Source organism: Polypterus senegalus, chromosome 3, assembly GCF_016835505.1.
Source record: "Polypterus senegalus isolate Bchr_013 chromosome 3, ASM1683550v1, whole genome shotgun sequence".
Classification (NCBI taxonomy): Eukaryota; Metazoa; Chordata; class Cladistia; order Polypteriformes; family Polypteridae; genus Polypterus; species Polypterus senegalus.
This window is the reverse complement of record NC_053156.1, coordinates 14,605,988-14,633,777: the sequence shown is the minus strand read 5'-3', so window position 1 is coordinate 14,633,777 and position 27,790 is coordinate 14,605,988. Positions and strand designations below refer to the sequence as shown.

At 37.1% G+C, this 27,790-nt stretch overlaps 1 protein-coding gene and 1 long non-coding RNA gene across 3 annotated transcripts in view; one reads left to right on the top strand and one right to left on the bottom strand.

The window, feature by feature from the left end:
• LOC120524863 (growth/differentiation factor 11-like) overlaps positions 1–11,017 on the bottom strand; it is a 69,565-nt gene extending 58,548 nt beyond the window's left edge. For both annotated transcript variants that reach the window (XM_039746667.1, XM_039746666.1), the window contains exon 1: positions 10,506–11,017. In XM_039746667.1, the coding sequence (XP_039602601.1) occupies positions 10,506–10,938 (433 nt within the window). In that variant the 5' untranslated portion in view covers positions 10,939–11,017. The remainder of the gene's footprint in view (positions 1–10,505) is intronic.
• Positions 11,018–11,245: 228 nt separating this feature from the next.
• Positions 11,246–19,404, top strand: LOC120524865. Its single transcript, XR_005632860.1, has 3 exons — positions 11,246–11,348; positions 12,483–12,580; positions 17,555–19,404. It is a non-coding gene; the product is annotated as an uncharacterized LOC120524865 (long non-coding RNA).
• The last annotated feature ends 8,386 nt before the right edge of the window (positions 19,405–27,790 follow it).

Sequence of the window (27,790 nt, the reverse complement as noted above, 5' to 3'; positions counted from 1 at the left end):
GGGTGTGCAATGGATGAGAAAGTAGATTTCTGAAGTGAGTTGGATGAAATGGTGGAGAGTGTCCCCAAGGAAGAGACAGTGGTGACTGGAGCAGATTTCAATGGACATGTTGGTGAAGGGAACAGAAGAGATGAGGAGATGAGGGGTAGGTATGGTGTCAAGGACAGGAATGCGAAAGGTCAGATGGTAGTGGATTTTTGGCAAAAGGATGGACATGGCTATGGTGAATACATATTTTAAGAAGAGGGGGGAACACAGGGTGACATACAAGAGTGGAGGAAGATGTACGCAGTTAGATTATATTTCCTATGCAGGAGGGTCAGTCTAAAGGTGATTGTAGACTGCAAATTAATGGCAGGGGAAAGTGTACTTAGGCAGCATAGGATGGTGGTCTGTAGGATGACGCTGGAGATCAAGACGTGGAGGAGAGTGAGGACAAAGCCAAGGATAAAATAGTGGAAGTTAAAAAAGGAACACTACAAAGCTGAGTTCAGGGAGGAGGTAAGAAAGGCACTGAGTGACAGTGAAGAGTTACCAGACAGCTGGGCAATCTCAGCAGAAGTAGCAAGGGAGACAGCTAGAAGGGTGCTTGGTGTGACAACTGGACAGAGGAAGGAGCAAAAGAAACCTGGTGGTGGAATGGGAAAGTACAGGACAGTATACAGAGGAAGAGGATGTCGAAGAAGTGGGATAGTCAGAGGGATGCAGAAAGTAGACAGGAGTACAGGGAGATAAGACGCAAAGAGAAGAGAGAGGTGGCAAAGGCTAAAGAAAAGGCGTATGATGAGTTGTATGAGAGGACACTAAGTAGGGAGAAAAGGACCTGTACCGATTAGAGGGACCAAGCAGAAAAAGACATGCAACAGGTTAGAGTAATAAGGGATAAAAATGGAAATGTACTCAGAAGCAAGGAGAGTATGTTGAGAAGATGGAAAGAAACCTTTGTGAGGCTGATGAATGAAGAGAATGAGAGCGAGAGAAGGGTGAATGATTTGGAGATAGTGAATCAGGAAGTACAACAGATTAGCAAAGAGGAAGTAAGGACAACTATGAGGAGGATGAAGAATGGTAATGCCATTGATCCAGATGACATTCCTCTGGAAACATGGAGGTGTTTAGGAGAAATGGTAGTGTTTTTAACCAGACTGTATAATGCAATCTTGGAAAGTGAGAGGATGCCTAAGGAGTGGAGAAGAAGTGTACTGGTGCTGATATTTAAGAAAGAGGGGGATGTGCCGAGCTGTAGTAACTACAGGGGGATAAATTGATGAACCACAGCATGAAGTTATGGGAAAGACTAGTGGAAGCTCAGATAAGAAGGGAGGTGATGATTAGCAAGCAGCAGTATGGTTTCATGCCAGGAAAGAGCACAACAGATGCAATGTTGGATCTGAGGGTGTTGATGGAGAAGTATAGAGAAGGCCAGAAGGAGTTGCATTGCATCTTTATGAAAGCATATGAGAAAGCATATGACAGGGTGAGGAGAGAGGAGCTGTGGTATTGTATGAGGAAGTCGGGAGTGGCAGAGAAGTATGTAAGAGTTGTAAAGGATATGTACGTGGGAAGTATGACAGTGGTGAGGTCTGAGGAACAAGACAATACGTGTGTGAATGAGAGGGAGGTCTTAGGAATGGTGAGAACGCAGGGAGTAGAGTTGGCAAAGGTGGAGGAGTTTAAATACTTGGGATCAACAGCACAGAGTAACAGGGATTGTGGAAGAGAAGTGAAGCAGGCAGGATGGAATGGGTGGAGAAGAGTGGCAGGGGTGATTTTTGATAGACTTATTTATATGGGTTGAAGAAGGTAGCACTGAGCAGAAAGCAGGAGACAGAGCTGGAGTTGGCAGAGTTAAAGATGTTACTTTTTGCAATTGGTGTGACAAGGATGGACAAGATTAAAAATGAGTACATTACAGGGTAAGCTCAGTTTGAACAGTTTGGAGAAAAAGTCAGAGAGGCGAGATTGCATTGGTTTGGACATGTGCAGAGGAGAGATGCTGGGTATATTGGGAGAAGGGTGCTAGGGATGTAGCTGCCAGGCAAGCGAAAAAGAGAAAGGCCTAAGACAAGGTTTATGGTTGTGGTGAGAGAAAACATGCAGATGGAGGGTGTAACAGTGCAAGATACAGAGGACAAGAGGATATGGAAAAGAAGAAGATTGCTCTGCATACCAATGACTGGACTGTTTCCAAATTTAAGATTTCTAAATAAATAAGTTCTATCGAGGCACTGTCTTTGCCTTGTTGCAGGAGTTTCAGTTCCTATCTATCTATCTGCCATTCCCGCAACACATTGTTAAATAGTTAATCTACCATATTGGGGAATCTAAGGTTAACATTGCTGCTGTACAGACCCAACATCCTGGGTTTATAACCCACACTTGGTCATGTCTAAGTAAACTCTCCTGTGGGTAATCCCGTTTCCCTCCTGCAACCCCCTAACATATGTCTTAGGTATAATAGTGAATCTAAATTATCTCAGTACGAGTGTAGAGGTTGCCTTGAGTGTACTCTATAATAGACTGGTGTCCCAGATCCCGACATATTCTGATGTTACCAGAATGGCTTTGGCTTTCCTACAATCTTAAGCTGGAAAAGGTGGGTCTGAGAGCTTTATATTATATAATACTCCATATCCTATAATGGTTCCTAACTAGCTTTCTAGAACAAGTTAAGCACAATAGCGTTGGAGGCCAATAATAAAAACATTAATAATCTTAGACAGTGTAAAAATGCAGAGCATGGAGACAACTGCAACAAAATGTAATTTCAGCAAAGACACTGAATTGAAAAAAAAAAAGCAGTGGGGATAGCCCACTATGGCTTCCTTGACAACACTTTAGCCTGGAATGACAGACTGATCTGGGACTCTAATAACCCTTACAAAAGGTAGTACATATACATGTTGGTTATAAAGGCAAGGGTTTAATCATGATCACCCGGTGACTTACACTAGAGAATTAGTATCACAAGAGAAATAACTGCAGTTTTCAGGTTGCTACAGTTGATCATTTCAAAAAGTTCAAATGAAATCCTAGACATCGAAGTCCATCATGGACATGTTATTTCTAATCCTCATGTGGCCAAAATATATTTTACTATAAACAGTTCCAGATATTCAAAATGATTCAAAGTCTAAGCTGTTTTCTACCAGGTTAATGTACAGTACTCTGAGAATGTGTATAGGTGTAGTTCAAAATCACATTGACATAAATAACATGCAGATCTCAGTTAAGCTAATGCAGGCATTGTTAAATCCAGAAGCCATCAGGACAATATTTGATTACTACATTCCCCCGTATTCTTTACCCTGAGCTGAACACCCACATTTAATCAATCAGTATATACAGTATATGTACTGTAACATGTAGGTAGAAACAGTGTGCACTACCACAAGACACATGACAGGGGTGAGAAACCTCCGTCTATCTGGTACCAAGTCTGCCTAGTGGACTTCTTCAATAAACTCTAATAAAGACTGAAGTATACTGCCATTCTAAGTTTGTAAAGATCACAGAAGGAGCTGATTTAATGAAGGGACTGTAGCAGCCTCTATTGGGCAGAATACTTATCTTTCCATCTACTACATTAACTCTTTAAGAATCACATGACCTTACGCATGAGTGTTTAAAAGTTAAAGCAAGCCTTCAGGTAATGTTCAATTCAGCCCCTGCTTTGACCTAGCTTTATATGTAACACGATTCTAAGAGATGTAAACATTTAGAACCATTTTAAACATTTCACCATAACAAATTTAAAGGATTCACATCCCGTGTTTGCATGTTCCCCTCATGTTTGTGTGTGTTTCTTCTTGTGCTCCAGTTTCCTCCCACAGTACAAAGACACGAAGGTTGGATGAATTGGAGTTGTTAAATTGGCCCCAGTGTGTGTGTGTGTGTGTGTGTGTGTGTGTGTGTGTGTGAACACCGTTCAATGGAATGGTTCCCTATCCAGAGGATATTCCTGCCTTGTGCCAATGCTTGCTGTGATAGGCTTCAGCTTCACTGTGATCTTGAACTGGATAAGTGGGTTAAGAAAATGGACAGTACAATTTAAAAATCCCCCCAATACTTTTATCTACAACACAACTTGGTAACATTTTTTATGTATTGTTCTCTTTGTAAATAAATATTTCCTAATATTTTTTCTAAGTTTACAGTACCCCATGTTTTCTTTTTTAACTCATTTGAATGTAACAACTTCCAACCACTACACTAGCTAACTACATAATTTTAAACACTTCTGTCATGTCACATATTAATCTTTTCTTAAACTAAAAAGATTCAACTCTTCATATTTTTCCTCATGTAACTCATCACCTGCAATCCACAAAATGAACTGAGTCACTGTTCTTTTTTACTTTTTCTTTGGCGTTATTATATCCTTACTGTAAAATGAAAAACAAAGTTGCACACAATATTTCAAAAGCATCCTTCCAAGTGGGTTGTTTTGCTTAAGAATAGTCGCCCTTAACATGTACTCAACACATTGTACCAAGAAACCAATGTAACATACAAACCCACTACTAACAGCAATTTGTTGTTCCACACTTACTTGCTGTTTTTTCTTTTTTTTTGTATATTTATAAATATCATAACAAAACCACATCTAGCCAAAATATTGAATTAATTAAAACCTTGTATCAGTTTGCGCCTCACATGTCCTTCTTGTGAATTTATATTTGAAGGATTCCAGTTCTCTACAAAGACTTTTAAATATAAATTACTCCACTTTCATCCAAAAACTGCCAAATATAAATGTTCTTAGTCTGTATTCATAACTGTGCCTTGAAAATACACTAGTGCACCCTCCACACTGATACTTGTTACTAAACTATTACAGTCTCTGACTTGCTGTAACCCAGTATAGGCAAAAATGTACTGTAGTCTTGCAAAATGGATGGCAACGTTTAGGCACCACCGAAGTGTGACTTCCTGCTTTATAACGATGCTGCTGAGGTAGACTATAACTCACTGTGTCACTGTCCTGAGTCATCAGGTTCAAAAGACAAATGAAAAATAAGCACTAACTTTTTTAAGTACCGTAGTTGTTCACTACAGCCTATTAAATAAGTGAGGAGGAATCCTGTCTTCCATAACTCAACATGACTATAGCAAACTGATTTTATCTTGCACTGCACATCAGGTTTTGTGTTGTTTCTCATTTTTCATTTGGCTGTCTGTATGAAACGTCTTTACACTGCACTCACTTTTAACATGTTGAAGTTCCAGACATAAACTTTAAAATTTTTCTGTTGCACTACTTAAAGGGTTTCATATCTGGGCCATATTTTCTGTGTTTCTTTAAAAAATAAAAAATAAGACTTACTGAGCACACTACACCTCAAGACTTATGTGAAAAAAAATTAGGAACCTTACATCTTAAAAATGAGTTTAATAATTAGGACTTAAAAAAAACATTAAAATAATAAAATTAGTTTATTTTGATGCAGAATGGTAAAAAAAAATTCATAGTTTTGAAGAATACAATAAATGTACAAGGTGATATTGCAAAACCTTTTCGCTAATGCCAAAGACATAATGTAAGAATAACTCTGAGAATACTGAAAAGAAAAAAGTACTAAAAATTTTAAATGACACAAGGGTACTGTAAGAAAAATCAGTGTGGCATTGAGGTTAAAATTTTGCACTTCAATCCCAGAGGTTGTGGGTTTAAATCTCACTACTGACACTGTGTTACCATGAGCCAGTCACTTCAACTACCTGTGCTCCAAACAAAAAAGCAAAAAATAAATATAACCACTTGTATCCTTTATCTTTGGATAAAGACATCAGACAAATAAGTAAAATAAATAAATAATAATTATAATAATAATAATGTGGTTTGTCAAACAAATCCAACTTATGCCTGTCAACACAAGAGTTATGTAATTCTAGGTTTGATCTGCGAAGGTCTGTGTAGAAATATTGCGAACTTTCCACAAATAAAAAAATAATTTTTACACAACTGCTGACTTTTGTTTTTTCTGTTTTTTTTTATATTTAGAGTACTAGTTGCACACCACTCTTTACGACAAGTGAAGGGCAACAAACACCCAAAACCATCTTGGTTGCAAAGCTGCTTGCATAAGCTATATTCCTTATAAATGCAATCCTTGCACACAAAATGATTCCTGTCATTTTTCGACTAACAATGTGATTGTGAGAATCATTTCTTTTTGCCTTGTGTATTCCTTTTTTAACCAAGTAGAACCAAATTTAAAAAACATACTGTATAAACAAATCATCACACTTCCCAAAGAAGCACCCGTGTTTCTCATCCAATGGCTATCTGCTCTTTCCATTACTTCCAGTTCAAATGATGTTGTTTTCTAAAAATGGAATGTGACAGTTATACATTTAAATGTCTACAAACTGAAAGCCAAAATATATAGGAATCCTTATGTTTACATGCAAGTAAGAAATACAAGTACAACAATGAAACTATAAATCTATACAGTATATATGCGAAAAGGATCTACATTTTCAAAGAATGCTCATTAAATTAGTGAAAGCAAAATTCAATGCACATAGCATGCAAACTTTAAATGCAGAGTTTATCTTTGGGATGTGCTGTAAAAAAAATAGTGTTTAGTTTTCCATGGAAATGTGCTTTGAGATATTAATTATATGCTTAGTGACAACACTGTATTAGTATACAAGTGAAGTATCACACACTTTGAGCATTCAGTCAAGGGCTGCAGGCAGTTCACAACATAAATGCCCTTTTTTCCTTATCATCCACTGCGGGGTGCCCTTTTGAAAATCAGCAGAATGCTCTGATTATATTTCTAGTAGAGTTAAGGAGGTAGAATTAAACTCTAAAATGTACTGGAGAAATCTCATCAAGAATATGTCTTTAGTTCTGGCTGTTACATGACGCAAACAAATTCTTAGTTATTAGATTAGGGGAAAAAATCAGATTTAGACATTAAAGTGAAAGATACTGAAATAGGGCCTAACCCATTTAGAGAAATGTATGCAGTATACAAACATGAGCTGGCTGTCCAACACCATTTTTGCATGACATACAAAGTCACAGATTTAGCTACTAATTTAAACTTGGGAAACAATAGTTCCAAACAGAGTACATAAAATACCCTGAGGCACTTGAGCACAGTGTTACATCTGACTGAATACTGTCATGAAGAGACTGGGCGTACTGTACAATCTGCTGCTGAATTCTAGATTTGAAAAGTTATTACTCAATAAAGTTGTTTTTTTTTGGTGGTAACCAATGGACCAGGATTAAGAGCTTAGGATTCATTTAAAAAGAGACATCATGACCTGGATGGATTTTTTCTTGCTTGTAAATTGACTCAAGACTGTATGTGTAACAAGTAATATAACTCTTGCCAGTGACAATATGGAGCCGATATAAACGCTAATACTGAATGTGAGGCAATCTCTGATTTTTTTAACACATTTTACACTTCATTTACATCTCATCTACAGTATGTATAAATCTTTCATGAGTGAGTCCTTCCTAATCAGCACCCCACAGTAATGAATTCCTACTATGATTTATTTTAGATTAAACCAATATTATATGTCCTCACAAGTTTTACGATTAACATTTCATGATCTGATTCACAGTTATTCAGACAAAAAGCAGGCACAAGAAAGAACAATATCATTAAAATTATACAAGCACTACAGGGCTTTATAGTAGTAGCAGTAGTCGGGAGACCTAACACATCTAAGTAGTGCTATGCAAGATATTAGTTAAAAAGAATGCCAAAATTCAGGCCTATCTCATCAGCAAATTGTGAACCAACAAATTTGAGGACACGTGTTTTGCTTCCAGTTCCAAACTTTAATCACAAGAAAACTAATGCAATAGGCTTTCATTAACTTATATAGCAGGGTATGTTGGATGCTATTCACTAACTGTGTATTAGATCCAAGCACAGAGAGGCAGAAATGCTGAATAATGTATTCAACAACTAGCAGCTGGCATTTCTGAGGAGCCCATCAATATACATGTAGGCTGTACTGCAGCTGAAAATGACATCAATCTGAATAATATAGCATGCTGGGGATCTTTAAAAAGATTTATGAGAACATTAACCATGACTAAGTATTTAAACTTGAATCTTAACACTGCAATTGTATTTTGGAGGAAAAAATGAAAAGAGACATAATGTCACTGATATAACTGAAGGTAGGGTGGTAATACTCCATATAAAATGACAAAAATCTGTGAAAATGCAGCATTATAATCTTCTGTTGTCAATTTAAAAAATGACAGCAATACCTTTTGAATCTTTACACTGAATTTGTAAAAATAAAAAAGGAATATAATATCACAGACAAATGACAGTGGGGAAGTAATACTCAACAAAAAAGACAAAACAGTTTGAGCCTACAGCATTTTATTTTTCTGCTTTAAATTTAAAAAAGACAGTAGCAACCTTTAGAGCTAATACTTGCAAAACAAGAAACTGGGAAACTACAATAAAAATACATTTATACAGTTTACTCTGAGAAGAACTTCTGAACAATAAATGCTTAAGTAATTTGGGGGTGGTAATAGGACTACACAAACCTGCCCTTGTTTCTTTTTGCAGAGGATTAGCTTAGCTAGATGTGTGTCCGCCAAATGCAGAATACATTAAGTGTGGAAATCTTGTTTAACAGTTCGTTCTTGGTTGTCCTGTGCAGCTTTCTTTTCAGAACTGTGCCTCTGCAAGATTGTCTTAACTTGCCATTTCTTTATTTAAACTATTATGCTTAAATTGTATATAGCACAATTAAAAGCATGCACCATCATGTGGCAATATAAACGTAAAAATAAATACAAATAGAAACAACATGTACTAAGTGGAGCTACATAAAGACTTCCCATTAAATACACTGAGTAATTTAGTGGATACACAGAAATCAACTGAAACAAGGAAAGCAGCGCCAGAGTCAACTACACTAGAGTCTGTCTGAAAGAGTTAAGACAAGCAAAACAGTTCTACAAAGCAATTCAGTTTTTTCCACATTTGTGCAAAGCCACCCTTACCTACCCCCCTTAAACCAAGCAGCGCCTAGAGAGAGAAGCCCTAGCTGACCAGCCGAACAAGTGCAGGTCACAGAACATGGAATGAGTACAACAGCTGCAGAATACCACGCATCATCTAGTCAGCCTAACATTGTGGCCCGATATGGGCGCTGATGAAACAAGAGGAGGATATGGGTGAGTGCACCTTAGAGAAAGAGAGAGAGAGGTTGAGAGCATGCACTGATACAGCACTTTGCCGCACCCACCAAATGATGAACCACCTCAGGATCACAATTTATGACCCGAGTGCAGGTGATGAAACAATTCCATCCTGTGCACTGAATGGTTTACGCTTTAACTGCACAGTAAGAGAGGAATAACAATAACTGTTAAGTGGATAATGTATCTTAATGTACCGTTAATCTGCAGAAATTCAAAGTCTGTAACTTGCCCATTCCCAAATCAGCACCACATTTTCTTTTATGTTGTATCAGCTCAGCGGTTTCCAAACTCTTTTTGGTTGCTGCATCACAATGACAGTTTCCTCCAGATGAGGTTCAGCCATCCTGTTTATCACTGATGTCAGTGCATATACATGAAATAACCACTACTGACATGTAGTACTGAAAATTAATATAAATGAGGAGTCCATTAATGTGAAACTAATCAAAGATGGAAAATATCAGCTTAAGGAAATTATATATATTATTATAACTTTCTGGCTAGTGTCACCTGCTGTTTAAAATGTACATCTTTCCTTGGGGCTTCCTATCAAGGATAAAAGACAAGGCTGTTTCGTTATTTGGCTATTTTAAAAATTGGCATGTGTGGGATGCGAGCACCGGGGTGTCATATGAATTATAGTCATCCCTTTCACGGCTATTTCCAGTCTTCGTCGATTTCGAGAGCTTTCGCCTCATTAATGGATAATCAGGAGCAGAAAATGAATGGATTGAGAGATGGTAAATGCGTCGCCTCCCGGCTTAGTTTTCTTCCCAGTTTGCCCTTGTGCTGGTGTGGATTTAAATCCAACAATTACCGGCATTTGTAATGAAATTGTGGGTGTTTGCTACGAACAAATACGTCTATACTCAAGCTCCTGCGTTGCGTCCAATGTTGCTAGAACTGAATCCGGCTCCCCAACGACAGGTGGATAAATGCATCATTGTTTTTCATATGTAATAAATGTCCTCGCACACGTACCCATGGTAGAGATACTCTATACCAGCTGATCTTAATAGCTACTGGCTCGTTAAAGACGAGAGAAACGAGCTGTCAAGCGGCTGAAGTAACGGCAATTTGCGCATCTAACCTGAAACTGGCCAAAGAGGGCATCGACAGAGAGAGAGAGAGAGAGAGAGAGAGAGAGAGAGATAAAGAGAAAGCAGGAGACACAGGCTGCGAAAAGTCCCAAGATCTGAAGCACAGCGTGCCACTGAACCCTCAACACAATGGCCTGCCCGATAAAAATGGTCCTTGCATGTCTCGAGCGAGCCGCAGCACGGTATTACACACTTACGTTCCGAGGCCATGGTGATGACAGTCTCAGTGGTGGCGTGATACTCGTCCTCCTCGGAGAAGTCTTCTTGTAATGAACCGTCCCCTTGGAACTCATGGTGATCCAGAAGCTGCTGAAGCGGTGGAGCTTTTGGAAGGAGTTGGTTTGCCACCTCCCGGCTGATGTTGGGAGCCTGCTTCAGTCGCAGCTTGCTTAAGATCTGTGACTTGATGGTCTCCAGCCTTAACACTTTACTGTGCTCTCTCCACATACAAGCCTTACACTGCGGAACCCCGGACTCCTCGGCTTCCACTACAACTAACCCTGCGGCTTCCGTGAAGCTCTCAGTTCTGGACTGAGGTTGCTGCAGCTGTTGGTGGCTCGGCTCATCACTCCCCGAGCGCCCGAGCGAAACCAGTACCATTATGTAAAGCAAAAAGTTATAAGTAGGCATGACGAGATCACGGGGGGATTTGATTCACTTCACTCCGGATGGCTCTGCAGAACTCGACCCTGCCACTTTCCAATCCTCTTCTATTGCGCAAAGTTCTGCAACTGATTTCGTCCTGGGTGGGGAGGCCCGGGGTTCCAAATAATCCCAATTCCAAACTATGTAAGAGATCGATAAGAAGATGTGTGAATAAATAGTGTCGCGGGCAAGGCTAAAAGGGTCCCTTTTTATATCACAGCTGCTCCATGTCGTATAAAGCCTCGATTGGCTGGGAACTCAACAAAAGACTCCTTTAAGGGCTGTCATCAAGTCAAGAGAAACCGAGAGAGGGAGAGAGAGGACCTGGAGAGAGTTCTCGTGTCAGTTCCTATTTCATCGTTAGTTCTCCTCTAAACCTGCACGTAAAACTGAAGGTAAAGGTTAATGCAGTTTACTCACTTCATTATTATTCATTAGCCATTCACTCTGAATAATCCAGTTTATTTATTAGTGATTCATTCAGAATAGATCCATCTATTGAATCATTATTTTTAAGTGAATGTGAAATTTGCTAATATTCATTCTGAGTGGGGCTTTGCAGTCTTCTTCTAGTGCATGGTTATACTAATGTACGAGTCTCCTTATGACTTTTGTCGGTTTGATAAACATCTGTTAATTAAAGTTCCTCTTCAAAAAAGCGTCCCTGAATGGCGCATGCTGTTAATAGAACTGCGTATATATAAAAATAGGAAAATGACACTGTTAATTATGAATGAACAAACTGAATAGTCATTAACTGTTCATTTTATATTATTTGGTAGAATAAATTAGTACAACCTATTCATTTAAAGGACATTTACCAACAGTGTTATTGTTTATTACTAATTAAATAAGAAAAAGGAATTCTTAAATACCAAATATTTCAAAGTTAACATTACCTATTAAACAAATTAAATTATATTAATTACAGAATCATTCAAAGTAAATCTGTTTTCATATTTTCTCGCCATTTTCTAGGTAGTATTAAAACGAACATTGAACCACAAGTGATGACAAGCTTTTTGTTTTGCTTCCATGTTTTTGACGAATGTTACAAGCTGCCTTATGTAGGTTATATTTGACACTTCAGACTTATCATAGCCAGTTGCTGCTGTTATAAGAACATGTATTTGTTTAATAAACTTGCTTGGTGTGAAATACCTTGACAGGTTTCTCAGCAACGCGCACGTGTAAAGCAAACCCCAATTACACAAATTACGAGTTCTGCCCGCTGTCGAGGATAAGATTACACAAACGACATGACAAAGCGGCGTCACGGACGTGAGAACAACCCTTGCGACCATAAACTGGATTAAGTGGGTATGGTAATGGTTAAATATAATAAACTCAGCAAACTTGAAGACAACGTCATTAGCCTTTTTATAGAATGCGTAGCAGGTGACAAGGTCAAGTTTCACATTCATCGCTATGATTTTTATACAGTGTAACAAATGTTCATTGCGCAGTGTCACGCATCATATCTTGTCCTAAATGCCACTGAGCCATTATAACGCGACTTCTACTTGCAGCTTTTGCCGATGCCACTGTGGTAAACCGTGTCGGCGTGGAGTCGTTGTCAGCCAGGAGCATCGTCACAAGACTTGTCCAGGGACAGTTTTTGGTCCAGGTACGAGTTTTTTCGGAGATTACCTGCCCTTAAAACTTTCTAGGTGATTAGAGTTTGGTATCTGCAAGGTTTGACACATCGCAAACCGTAAGTATTTCGCTTGGTGCTGTCTTATTAAAGGCCATCATGAAAAGAGGACCAGGCACATCAACTTTTAATTTGTTTGTATTACTATTTCCCTTTTATGTTACTATTTGGTCCGTTACTTCTCCAGTGAAAAAATGTACTGATGGGCTTAGCAGTGCCAAGGAAAAGCTTTCACTGTGAAACTTGTTACATTAAATTATTTTCCATCACTGAAATATCTCCTTTGATGCTACAGTAAAACATAATTGTGTTATTTAACACTGGAGTCCCCCTTGGTGACGTTTTCCATTACTCAGCTAGAAAAAAAACTGTCAAAAAACAGAAAGTGTTAACCTGGACTTCTTAATGCTGCAGTTTATCAGCACAGTTGGGGTCACTGAGTTCTAGTTATGTTACAAGGACTTTTTTATCATTCTGTTCTTTATACTTTGAGACACTTTTTCTGTTGGATAATCATTATTTTAATTTTTAAATCTTAAAAACTGCAGAAAATGTTAAAACCTAACATTTGTTTGATATGTATAATTCTGACTGAATAAACTGTTTTATTTAGTTTTTTAATTTTGGCCCGTTTCCAATTTTTAATGCTATTATTGCATTCATATTCACAATTTAGTAATGCAATCGGTCATGTTGCAGTAAGCAAAACATAAAATCAAATCTGGTAATTTAGGCTGAAGGAGCATTCATAACAAATGAATCACATATGAATTAATGCTTATTAAAATGCAGATTTCTGTAATGTAAGAAGCCATCCTTATAAATGCAGTTTTTCATTTTAAAAATTTCCCTACTGCTTCTTTTAAGACAATGAAAGCTTTAGTTTCTAGCTTAAGAGATGCAGGGTGATAGGTCTGAGGATGCCCTCATTTATCAATGCCAAACTAGCTTTATGTAGTAGAGAGAACCCAAGGTCACTGAATAAGAATAAACATGAAGGGATCACAGAGGGGCGAGCACAGGGCAGCAGTGTGCTCCTGTCCAAATACATGTGCTATTACTCCTAAAAAATTATAAAGCACTCTAACATGTATAGGACCTAGAATAAACAAATTCAGTTGATTTGTGTAAATGTCTTGATAAAGTGAAACAACTCAAAATAATATTAAAAAGTATTTCCATGTGCAAAGCATGCATTCGTTTAATATGCTTTGTAATGAATAATAACCTGGAGGATGCTAAGAGTTTTGAATTGACCAAACTACTGACCAAGCATAGAATAAGGGGCATAAAGACACAACATGATTAACATTTTAACAACAGAAATTTAATTTTAAACACTACTACAAGCATTCCTGTAAGATTAATGACTTCATTTTTTTTTAGCAGATTGATATTCATGAGTTCTGCACATATGATAAACATTTGACCACTTTTGGCATCAATGGATCTTAAATGACCTTCACTGATCCAACTGCTTTATATTTTAAAACCAATAACTTACAAATAATTTAACAACATTGACATCAGTTTATCTAAAATAAAAACTTAAATCTGTTGGTAACTATCCTCTTCCTCGTGGATACAGATCTTTATTATTCTGATTTACATTTGCTTCACAAGTGAAAACTGAACTTGAACTATAAAAAACAATGATTAAATATTAAGGACATCTCAAGTACTTTGCTCGAAGAAATCCTGGTAAACATAACATAAAGCTGCAGCTCATTTGCTGTATAAGAAGCTTGCCTCTGAAAGGCAAACACGCTGGAGCTCACCAACACCTGGGCAGATCATAGCTGTAGGTCACGTTGCATTACATGTGACAGGAAAGCATGCAGAAGCTGTCCTTAGATTTCTAAATAACACAAGCCAGTGTAGACTGGTCAGTGTAAGATATGAAGCTACAATAGTTCAATATTTTATGTTTCAGTATTGTTATATATTTCATCCGGTTTCTTCACTACTTTAAAAAAACAAAAAGGCACTGACAGCTGATTACAAGAGTACCCTGGAAATTGTCTAATTACTTTATAAAATAACAATTTTGTGTTATATCCCCTATAAATCAAAACAGGTTGCCTGATGACTATGATATTTCCTAAGGAATGTTGTCTCAATAGGAACTGGACATATTCCACAGCTGCTGCCTTTTTATCTTGCTGCTCCCATTAATAATTATAATTCTTTCTTTGGACTATTGGCTAAGAAAAAGTAATTAACACACCATTTAGCAATAATTCAAAGGTAAAAATGGATTGTAAAGTCAATATAATGTATGAGAGAATAAGAATATTTGGTAGGTCTTACTCTTTCACTGAAGATAGAGCATACTGAAAGAATGATCCCTTACCTCCCATAATGAGAGATGTGGTTGTGACAGAGAGACAAGTGCATGTCACAGTACTTACTGGAAATAAAAATGATACGCCAATTAGAAAAGCAATCTGTTTATGACCATGTTCTTCCAAAACAGCCTACAACTGCTTCAGAAAACAACCTTTATGGTAATATATAGTGCAAATCCATCTGAGTTGAATCTACTATAAACTTCAATCAACCAATGGTAAGGAAAAGCGTTGCTGAGTTTTAGCTTAACATTATATTTTACATTATAATTAATTTACTCTCCACCATAAAAATAGACATGAAGTAGCATACTAGTCTGATTACCTTTCAAAATCACAATCAAGAAGTTGGCTTTTATTAATAAAAATGGACAAACCATCTTAATTTTGTATGGTGAACTCCATCCCAAGGCACTTTAGAAGTGCAGAGCACAACTGTTTTCATAGTCCTACAATGGGAGCAACAGCAGGGTAAGTGCTCATTCTGCGTCATACTGGGAACAAACAGCAGAGATTAAATAAACATCTTTGAACCCTAACAATCATCCCACACTGTTTATGAAACACATTTAATTAAATTGCTTCTAACAAAATAAAACTAAACTAGACTAAAAAACAGTATGATTATGGTATTTTTTAATGTGTTAATTATTTTGAATTAACACATTTTGAATGTGACAGTATCTTCAGCATTCTGATGTAGTCAGTTGAAGAAGAATACTGTTTACGAAAAAACAGAACTGAATTAAAAATTAACACAGTTCTAGACTGCATAAAAAAATCCAACTATAGTATATGAACCAGTGTACAAAAATGTGCATTTGCCAGAGCTGGCAACGAAAATGTTAGGAGTGTTAATGCCCCCTACAGGAAATTTCACATAAGTGCTAAACTAATTCAATTCACATTTTATGATACAAACACACTTTCACCCATAAGCTAATCGTGCTTTCACTATTACAAATATAGTTAAAATCAAGTAAAAAGTGACAGTTACCAAAAGCATCATGTAAAGTAAAATGTATACAGAAATACTGTATATACACTTACAGGTTTTTCTCAATACAGATCAGTAATTCACCAAGAGCTGCAGTTTTTAAATCAGTCATACTGTATGGTTCAATGAAAAATTGTAATAATTAAAAATTCTCCTCCTGCAATTGGAAATGTTCAATCCTCTAAACCTCAAAAGACATTATAGTGATAGAAGGGTCTAGGTTAAACAAAGTATACAACAAAAACCCTTATTATACAAAAATATTTATTGATACATGTTTGAGTTATTTTGAGAACATAAATTGGCATAACTCTGAGTTCAAATAAAAAATGTAATTCTTCCCATAAATGTGCATGTGCACTACTATTCAACCTGCAACTTCACTTTGTTCAGAATCCTATAGCCTTTATAAATTCTAATAAGTGTTTTTGGTTGTTTTTAAGTGCTGACAAGCTTCTTGCACCTCTCTATTAGAATCTTTGCCCATTATTCATATGCAAAAGCCTTCAGCTCACTGATGTTTGATGACTTCTTGTTGCAACTGCCCTAATTTCTAGGAAACATGATGCCATTTACACAATCAAGATAGACAATTCCTATGGTAGAAAATATCCCCACATCATCACTGACCGAACTCTTTGCTTGACTTGGTATTATAGTATTCTGATCATAAGCCTGGCTTTTCTCATGCCACACATACTGCTGGTCCATGTATACAAACGGTTCCAGTTGAATTTCATCAGTCCATAGAACTGTATACAAAAGCTCTTCAGGCCTATCCAAATTTCTTCGGGCATATTCTAGTCGACCTTTGATGTTTGTCATGGCCAAGAGTGAACTGCATCTCAAAGTCTGGGCACGACATCCTTGTTTGTTCAGTGTTCATCTAATAGTTGCCACTGAAACACCTGTCCCAGACTTCACCAGTTGTCCTGCTACAGTTGCTTTGGGCTCTTGAGGAAATGTTGGGCTTTCTCCCATGGCCAGGAAGGCTTGCGGCTGTGCCATAACTTTTAAACTTCCTTATAAAGCTCCCAATGTTTCGTCTTGGAATGTTACATTTTCAGGAAATCTTCGTATAGCCAATACCCTTCAAGTGCAATGAAATAATTTCTTTTCTCAGCATTTGTGAAAGCTCTTTAGTCTTAACCAAGACTGCAGCTCACCTTGAGCACATTCATGGATGGGGTTTATTTATGTATCACAGCTGAAGCAAATTAAAGATCATTATAGAGTCCCCAATGGCTTAGTTATGTTTTAGCACCAATTTAGGCCACAAAAACTAGCAGAAGGTTTTAAAACAGGAATATCATACAGGGGTTGAATCACTGGGGAAAAATGTTGAACAAATGTTTTGTTGGCCTTAATTTTTAAGCTTATTTACACTAAAATAGGTATGCTGATTCTGAAAGTGTAGTTAGTTTTCTTCTATCACGTCGGGTTTTTTCTCTACTGCTTATATTAGTGCAATTACTGTAGCATGGATTTGTATAGGCTATTCATTTACACACAAGACAGTGTGGTCAGAGGTTGTGCGCTGCTCTACGTAGTGAATAAACAAAATCTATTTTTCTACTTACACACATATTTCCTTTCTTTCAGATAATGTCTGGCTCTGCTGTTTCTTGTCGTAAGTGCCTAAACAACACTTATTCATTTTGTTATATCTGTGGCAGTTTCACCATTCCCAGTCAAAGGGCGAACATCAGCACATTTGTAGAGCAAGTCTATTTGGCATATTTCACAGTTAAACTTGGTGATCAAGATAAGTCTTGAGACCCTAATAAGGTGTGCAAACAGTGTGTTGAGGGTTTACGGATGTGGACAAAGGGAACACGTGATAAGATGCCATTTGGTATACCTATGGTTTGGCGAGAGCCAGGAGATCATTTCAGTGACTGCTACTTTTATATAGTGAAAACTGCAGGATATAACAAGAAAAATAAATGTAACAGAGTATCCTAGTCTACCATCAGCTATACGCCCAGTGGCTCACTCAGATGAAATCCCAGTGCCGGTTTTCATTACACTACCCTCTCTTGAAGAATATGATTATGGTGTTGAACTAGGTGACCACAATGATGAATAGTTTGAAATTGAAGAGGACTGTTCGTAAGGGATTTGAGCAGCATGAGTTGAGTGATTTGGCACGTGACTTGGGACTATCGAAGGTGGCTTCAGAACTCCTAGCATCAAGACTGCGTGAGAAAACTTACTTGAAAAAGGAACAAAGGTATTGTAACTTCGAACCAGAGAAATTGCATTTCTGCTGTACTTTAGAACTGACAGTGGCTTTGTGTACTGCCATAACATACCTGGTTTAATGGAGGAACTGGGAATTCCAATCTATAACTCAACTGAATGGCGACTATTCATCGATAGCTCAAAGCGGAGCTTAAAGTGTGTCCTTCACAATGGCAATATATTTGGGTCAGTCCCAATTGGCCATTCAGTTTCTCTTTGTGAAGAATATGCAGATATAACGAGAGTCATTGAGTTGTTGCAATATCACCAACACAATTGGGTCATCTGTGTTGACCTTAAAATGGTATGCTTTCTTCTTGGTAAGCAACTCAGATACACCAAGTATCCCTGTTATCTGTGCATGTGGGACAGCAGAGTTCGTGAGAGGCATTGGGTGGAAAGGAATTGGCCTCCAAGATCTGCCCTAAAACCAAGTGATCCAAACATTCTACATGAGCCGCTTGTGGATAGAAAGAATATTATATTCCTGCCTCTGCACATGAAACTGGGTCTGATGAAGCAGTTCATTAAAGCTTTGCCAACTGAAGGAGACTGTTTCAAGTACCTCATTTTGGCATGTCCTAGCCTGTCATTTGAAAAAAATAAAGGCCGGTGTGTTTGATGGTCCACAGATTCGGCAGCTCATCAAAGATGAACATTTCATCAGGACAATATCAGAAGTCGAAAAAAATGCTTGGTTGCAATATGAGCATCAAGGTACATTTTCTGCATAGCCATCTTTCTAACTTCCCGGAAAACCTTGGTGCAGTCAGTGATGAGCAAGGTGAACGATTCCACCAAGATTTAAAGGTCATGGAAGGATGGTATCAGGGTAGATGGGATGTGGGATGTACATAAGATGGCTGACTATTGTTGGAGCAGCCGGCGGGATTGTCCTAACACTGAACACTCCAGGAAAAACTATAAGCGTAAATTTTTACCTTAACCGCTTACCCAATTAATTTTCAAATGTTTTACTGTAAAAAAAATGTGACAGAGTAACAATAAATCATTTGTATGAACAAAAGAAATTTAAATAAACAGTACATTCAAGTTATTATTTCATTGTATGTACAATTTGTATGTTTTTTGACAAAAAATGGAGGGTACCCTATATCATAAAAACAGGATGTGATAGCAAAAAACTGGGGTCTTTTCTGGATTCACCACCCAAAAATTAGTAAAAAACAAGTGTACATCTAACTCATCAAAAATGCGTTCCCCCGTGAATTGTGACCTAGCTATATTAACAAAATATACTATTTCACATGAGTACTACATCATGCACTTTCTTTGCCGATTTTATGTATCACACAACTAATAAAGGAATAATCCAAGGCAAAATCTAGCTCATTAAAAAAATCTTCAGTTGGTAAATCCTTACAATCTTTAGGGGGGTTGGTGTTTTCCAATTGCAACTGTACATCCATGTTCAAAGTACTGCAGTAATTTCTGTTAGCTACTGCACTCAGTTACGTCCATCCAAGTCTTTTTATTATACAAGTATCTACTACTTAAAACTGTATTAAACTAAAATAAATGAAAAGACTTACTGTAAAAATAATTTTATAGGTATTTTTTTCACAGGAAATGCAATGTTTTATTAGATAACAGTTAAACACAATGCATTATAGGAAGCAATTTAGAGTTAAGCATGTTTAACAGTTAAGTACTGTACTTGAAGAGAAAATGCAATGCATCATGGGAGGTGTTACTTCTAGCTGAAAATAAATTAGTTTGGAATTAAATATGTTGCAGAGTCTACATCACAAAAGCAACATTTCCTTCTCCTTGGCTTAACATTTCTTTTACAGTTGAATCTTGTTAAACTATTTTCCCAAAGATGTAATTTTAAATGAATTGCCTTTCTCCACAGATTGATTATTTCTGAGTAATGTGCACTTGAGGAAAAAGAGCTTTGCATGGGTTGCCATATACCATATAATGCAATTTTTAGGACAGTTTATGATGCATTTTTCTTGGCAAAGAACTCTAAATTTGCAAAAAGATGGACAACTATACAACCTAACAATTAAATTAGGGCATAATGTATATGAAAACGCCCCCTTTGGGTGTGCAAATGGTTTGTGATGATTCCCACAACATTAGTCTTTGGGAAAGAAAGGTAAAGATAGTAAGTAAAGTTATTTTGTCACAAATGCTACTTGGTTTGTGCGGTTGTGGAAGCCGATTTTTGGTGACTGTTTTTGATAAGCTGGCAAAACTGCCAAATCATAAATGCATGCTTCTCCTGGTGACAGTATGTGTAAACGTCTTGTCTGAAATAGTCTAATGACTGTAGTCTTGTAAAAGAAATATACATTTTATATTAGTTTTATATTAACAATTTATACATGTGTGAATGTGAGTGTTCTTGAAACAATTAAATCTAACATTAATGATGATGGGCTTTCATTTTTACTACATTAAATTTTCATAAATAAAACAAATTAGGGCATAATTATTTGCAGTAGTTGCACTCTATGGCAAATTACTAGTAACAGATGTGTACTCTATAGTAAATTTCTTTATTTTCATGTAAACCTTCTTGCTGTATTATTTAGAGTACTTACTGGCAACTTTGTTACCAGTAATTTACTGTAAAATAAACAGTGACATTTTTTTATTGTGCTTGGAAATTAAGAACATGACATTTAAATGGAATCTGCAAAGTTTACCATAAGTACATTTATACAGAGTATGTAACCAAGAATTCTTCTTATGAACTAAGTTAAATTACACAAATAAACTGACAGACAGAAAAAGCCCTAAATGACATATTAAACTTAACAATTTGATAACCACTGAAATGTAAAGATGGCAGATTGTCCAGGGTTTGTTGATACCAGGCACCCAGTGATACACATATAGACTCTGACTCCTTTATTTAGATTAAACTGGTTGGGGAATGGGCTGGTGAACTGTAAAGGATTTCAGAAATGATACGCTCATTAATTTTTTCTATTTACTTTGTCTAAACTCTGGGTCTTTGGGAGGGAATTTATATCCTGCCAGCACTGGGTGCAAGACAGGAGGTAACTCTGGACAGAGTGGTAGTCATCACAGGGCACGACTTGACTTGTACAATTAACCATACCCATGTGTAACAGCCATATTAGGGACATAGCTTAGCCCAATAAATTCATCTTGAGAATGTGTGATGAAAAGGACAGTACCAACACAATCTCCTACTCAGATATAAAGGAAAAGTACATATTCCCTACAGTCTGTAGATGGTCCTGAATTCAAAGCTGTTAAATAGGTGCTTTGAGATAGAAGATTAAATCACTGCTTTACAATACCCTTCAAAATGATACAAAAAAACACTTTAATTAAATGTATGTAAACATAATGTCACTATGTTATCTGAAGAAGTAGACCACATGAAAAGATTTACTTTGTATAAAATATTTGACAAAACGATATTTAATTAGCATTTCAACAATACTTATATATAGAAGGTGACGTAGGTCGTAAAGGTCACTACTTAAATCCATGCATATGCAATTTCCTTATTGGGAAAATATTTAGTACACCCCTACCTTTATTGGGATCCTTAGTTGGTCTGTCATGTGGTGGGTGCAGCAATGCACTGTATCAGAATGTGCTCCTAACCTCTCTCTCTTTCTCTCTTTCTCTCTCACTGCATCAAATTCCTAAAATTAGAATTATGCACACACAAACAGGTGCAAAGAACAGTTTACTGCAAATTAAACTAGATCTTTAGATAGGGGCAGGGACCTGCCTTATTACACATATATATATATATATGAAAGACCTGTGTGCGTGGGTGTGATTGTGTGTGTGTGTGTGTGTGCGTGGAGCAGTTCACTCTGCTCACACACAACCACAGCCACTAGATGGTCTCACTACGAAAGACCTGTGGGCATTAATTGCCACTGCGCTACAACAGTGTCATGGTAATGACACAGATGAAGAGACACAACATCAAAACAAAGCAATTGCCGCGGCTCAGCCACATGCATGTGAAACACTTCAGCAGCGGAGGGCAAGGCTTAAAAGTTTTCACTAAAAACATTGTCTATCTGGAGGTTTTTTCTCGAGTCAAATATTAATACGACTCATATGCCAGCAATGCGGCTAAGATATGGCATCACCAGTGTCTTCTTACAAAAGACAGTGAGGCGACAAGCACAAGGTGGGTCCATGTCCTTTAACTTGGGTAATTCTTAAGAGTTAGCTGACACCTCTCCAACTTCATGAATATATTAAATCTGCTAGGGAGTCTTTACGCTGTTTTTTGTCCCTAAGACCACATGCAGCTATATAGAGTAACTATCAAGAACACCTGGTAGGATATGGTCTTACCAATTGAGGTGCATGGCTATATCATGCCAAAAAAGACAAAGAGCTCTCTGAGAACCTTAGGAAAGGGAATGTTCATATCTATGAGTCTGGAAAAAGTCTTAAAAACTGTTTGTAGTCAGTCAATCCACTTTCTAAAATATCATCTACAAAAGGGAGAACGCTTCATATCACTGGCAATCTATCTTAAACTGGTGATTCACTAAATTCAAGAGATGACGGAAAGAAACTACAGAAAGACTACAAGAACCCTAAGAAAACGTTAGGAGATTTACTGTACAGGTAAATCTTTCCTCCGTGAATGAGAAAATGCCTGAGTTTACTGTCTAAGAGGCTGAACAACTTTGCTCTCTGCTCTAAAACAACAATGTAGATATATGATTGAAATGTTCCAGATAACTCCCAGATGAAGAACAGGACTAATGAAACAACAATGTGCTCTGGATGGAACTGTTGGCCACTTTGCCAAACATGATGGTTGGCAAAAACCAAAAGCTATCTTTGACAAAAACAACCTTGTACTAAATGTAAAGTGTGGTCTTTTCTACATCAGGGATTACCCAACTTGACATTAAACTTGAATCCCAATTGTATCTGACAGAACAATTTGAGGAGAATGTGAGTCCATCTGTCAAAAAGCTGAAGATGAACTGTAAGTGGGCCTTACAACAAGACAATGGCACAAAATAGTCAAGCAAATCTACAAGGAATGGCTCAGAAATTAGAACTACAAGGTTATGAAAAGACCAAGTGAAAAAATATTTTATAACCCCATAGAAATGCTGTGGTGGTGTTGGAATGGTTAATAAATGCAAGAAAGCCCCTAAATCTACACAACAGAAGGAGCTATAGTCTTTATGGAAGGATGGGTAAAGATTTCTCCAAGTCTATGGAGGTGACTGATAGACTATTACAAGAGCTAATTTTAAAACCAGCTGTTTTTTTAATGAATAGATCATTGCAAACAAGAATTTACATTGTTATTTGTTAAATTAGATCTGTTTAACTATGTATATATTCAAAATATTGCCTTTTCATACTACTGCATGTGTTAGTCGCATAATTAAAACAATAGTTAAGGTAAATGTATATTGTGCCTAGACAGGACACATTTTAGGGATCCAGGAGGAAAACAAGAGCGCTTGCAAAACAAACACTACACATGGGAATAATATGTATACTCCACACAGAAAATGACCAGTGCTGGGGTTCAAACCCAGGACAGTGGAGCCCTTAGTCAGCAATGATACCCATGGTGCCAATACGATTACAGTATATTTATGGGATAAATAATAAAAGCACCAAACAGTGATGAGCTCTGTAATTATATATCATTTATATTGCTTTGACCGTACTGTATATCCATATTAACTGTAAAGAGACATGTCAATAATGAATGTTTCATGCACATCAATTAATAATAAAATGTGGCCAACATACTTTTGAGACCATAACTCAATTTAAGTTAATCATCCACTAATGGTTCCTTCCCTTAAGCACAAAACTGAGGCTTTTTCCATTCCTCTAAAATTTCTATTAAACATCTATAAACATCTGTTTTACACATACAGAGACTGTTCTTTCAGTTGGGGCTTCACCTGTTGGTTTTACCTATGTTCAAAAACCCTAACATTTTTAGTTATGCTAAGCAACTTTTTATTCAAATATCAGTTATGAAAATATACACTTGATGGATCACTTTAACACGTAGGAACAGTCAACAAATGAGTGCCCCTAAATGATTCAAAGTTTTAAAGAATTGACACATTCTAATAATCCTGTTTTAGATTTAATTATTACTAGTTGGATTAACAATAAAAGTAATCATGACTCTTGATAATGAAACCTTTTTAGATCATTATTTAGTCACATTTGATCTGCTCTTTTTCTCTCCAATAAATAAAGAATTTAAATAATAATAATTTAAGAACCTCGTTAGTTAGCCATGTTTTACTCAATGTAAGAAAGCTAATTTTCATATCACTAATAGGATAATGTAGAAAGTCTTACTGGTTAACACTCTAATGTTTAGTAATGCCAAATTTAAAGCCTTGGAAGAACATAGCTTTATTGGAGTGTTGAGGCACCATGAAATAGTCAATTAAGTTATTTACATTTATCCCGCTTTGTCTGGACCTTTCAGTTAGACCATGGTGCATTACGATAGTGCTGATATAATGCACATCTGTAAGTGAAGCCACTGCAGAATGATCATATCCTCTCACAGGTTTAGAGATATCAAGACTTGATCTATGTAGACAGTTTAAATCTACATCACTACTATCATTATTTGTTACATAGAATGATTTACTAGATACAGCACTAATGCTAAGTAAGGTTTTTATAAGTTACAGCTTGGCATGATTTGATCAAACAACTAAGGACTGGGATATTTATTAAATTGTGGACATTGAACCCTTATCCTATACTGTGTTTAATACATTTATTACTAGTTACATGTGGCTTGTTTAGACAATTCAGCAACTGGCTCGGCTAGATTTGAAACATACATTAGTATGAAGATTGATTTCAAAAAGTCAAAACTGATTAATTACCTTAGCTGTATTGTCTGAGAGGACCTGGGCACCTTGCCTGTTTGGATGCAGCCCATCTCTTTTGATAAACCTCGGTTGTTCCCAGAACAAATCAAAATTGTTGATGAAGGCAAGGCTGTGCTCAGCACAGAAAGTCTTCCACCAGGTGTTGAGGGAAAACAGGCAACTAAAGGCCTCATCTGGACATTAAAGCATTGGAAGTGGTTCAAAGATGACAATCCACAGGGCTGAGTCCCAGGTCCCTTCACAAGTGATGTGCTGCAGCAATATGAAGTCCTGTGTCAGCACTTCTGACTGGCAACTATGAACAGCGTTTGTTCCCATATGGATAACATTTTACTGCCAGAAGGTGCACGGTTCACGTTTTGTACAATGGGATTCCCCAAAATGACAACAACACTTTGGCAGGCATTTGGTGCAGAGTTGAGAGCTTCAAAACGGTTGCTGAACTGCAACATCAGTGCTTCTCTGGGTGCTTGAGGTGCAGACACCTTTTTTCGTTGGTGCTCCCACACTCTATCCTGAATGGGCGCAGAGGTCAAAAACATACTCTCTGGCTTCAGCCGTTGCCAGGGTGTGGGCGAAGCCACCAAGCAATTGATGGGAGGGAAAGCTGCATCAGAATACCCTGATACATTGCACTGTAGCTTAAAGGCTTTCAGGCGACTGTAGCCAGTGAACTGATGTCAAGAAGCTCGCAACAGATGTTCTTCATTATTTCTATGAGATCCTGAGGATGACAAAAAAAGTAGCGATAAGCCAACACACAGATCATCCGCACTAGACTATTTTCTCTTCATATGATCTCATTTAGGTGACAAAGTTCAAAAATATAATGTCAGCTTTCACATCAATATTAATGACACTCTACTCTATTCATCAATTAAATGATACCTGTTCAGGTACACTATTAAACACTTTGGTGAGAAAATAATGAATGAATGAAAATGATTTGTTTTTAAAAATTAGTTCACTAATTTGTTTCAAGCAGTGTTGACTAATATAAGAATTCATTATCAGCCATATTCTTTGCTTTTATGTGTTGTTCACTCTTAGATAGATAGATAGTGTAAAAGAACGAGTCTCAACACTTTCAAAAGGTTGGGGCAGCCACCCGTATATTGTTCCTAGCTGCAAAGGATTATTTTGGTTACAGCGATGCTGTGTATTCGAGTTCCACACTGAACTGTTTGAGTTAGCCAAGATGGAGGCTTTTATGTCTTGTAACCCGGAAGTGACGTCAGTCTGGGTGCCGGGACAGGAAGTGACGTCAGTCTGGGTGCCGGGACAGGAAGTGACGCGAGGTCAGGTAGGTTTTCCCGTATTTGATCTGCAGAAATAACAGAGAAAGGTTTAAAGCACCCTGCCGCCCCCTGGCCTGGCGGGTAATTACCTTCACTTGGTCCCTTCAGCTCGCCCCTAGTTGCACGTGTGTGACGATAGATAGATAGATAGATAGATAGATAGATAGATAGATAGATAGATAGATAGAGATAGCACTTTATTTTACCCTTGGAAGAAATACAGCATTTTAGAGAAACTCAATAAATATTATTTTATTATAACAAACACACACCAGAAGGACTAAAAAGATACAAAAATAAAAACAAAGAAAACATTTGACTTGGCTAAAGATAAAAAGTACAGTCACAGTCATGGTAAGGCATTATAAAGGCGTATTGCCATTGGTATAAAGCAGCCCCAGTACTGTTCCTTGACATACTTTTTTGCTGAATAATTCATTGGCTAAAAGTACTCATTTTTTCAGTGTCAGAGAGAGGATGTGCAGCTTTGTTAATAATGATACTCAATTTTCTCTTCATTCTATCCTTTTCTACCATCAAGCAGTCAAGAGTGCATCCCATAGCTGAGGCTGCTTTTTAAAATTAGCTTGTCTGTTGAAGTGATGCTACAAGCCCAGCACCCCACGACACAGAAAATCACAGTGGCCATTAGAAGAGTTGTAGAATACTCTACCCACTCTAAAGATCATTTGGACATTAGACCAATCTAGACGAGAACAGGCCATTCAACCCAAAGGAGCACAATCTCCTAAGAAAGAGAGAACGTTCCTCTGTGATACAAGACCATTCCAGTTTTTCATTGATACAGACCCCCAACAATCTGTAGGCAGTGCACTACCTTCACTTCCTGAACCAGACACAGACATACTTTGATGCGGCAAAATCAATAACCAGTTCCTTGGTTTTGCTGATGTTAAGTTATAGACAATTCTTTTGGCACCAAGAATAAATGTTCACTACCTGACTACTGTATTCTGTGTCACCCCCCTTATCAATACATTCCATTAGTGCAGAATAATCAAGAGAATTTCTGCAAGTGACATGACTTGGTGTTATACTTCAAGTTCTTGGTACACTGAAAAAAAAACGTGATGATTCACACTTAATATTTTCAATCTGAACCAATATAATTCTTTTTAGCTTATTGATCCCACAATTTTTAAGTTGAGGCAAATCATTTAGAGTGAAGTAAATTTATAAGAAGTTTTAATGGAAGAGAATATGGTAAAGACTTGTGAAATTGTGATTCCAGGAAATGTTTAATAATACATTTTATTTATACAAGGCGCCTTTCAGAGAACTCAAGGACATTGAACAAACAATAAATAAATAAATAAATAAATAAAAAACACAATTATAAACAACTTAAAACATCAGAAAATCTAAAAATGAAAACCAAACAAAACCAC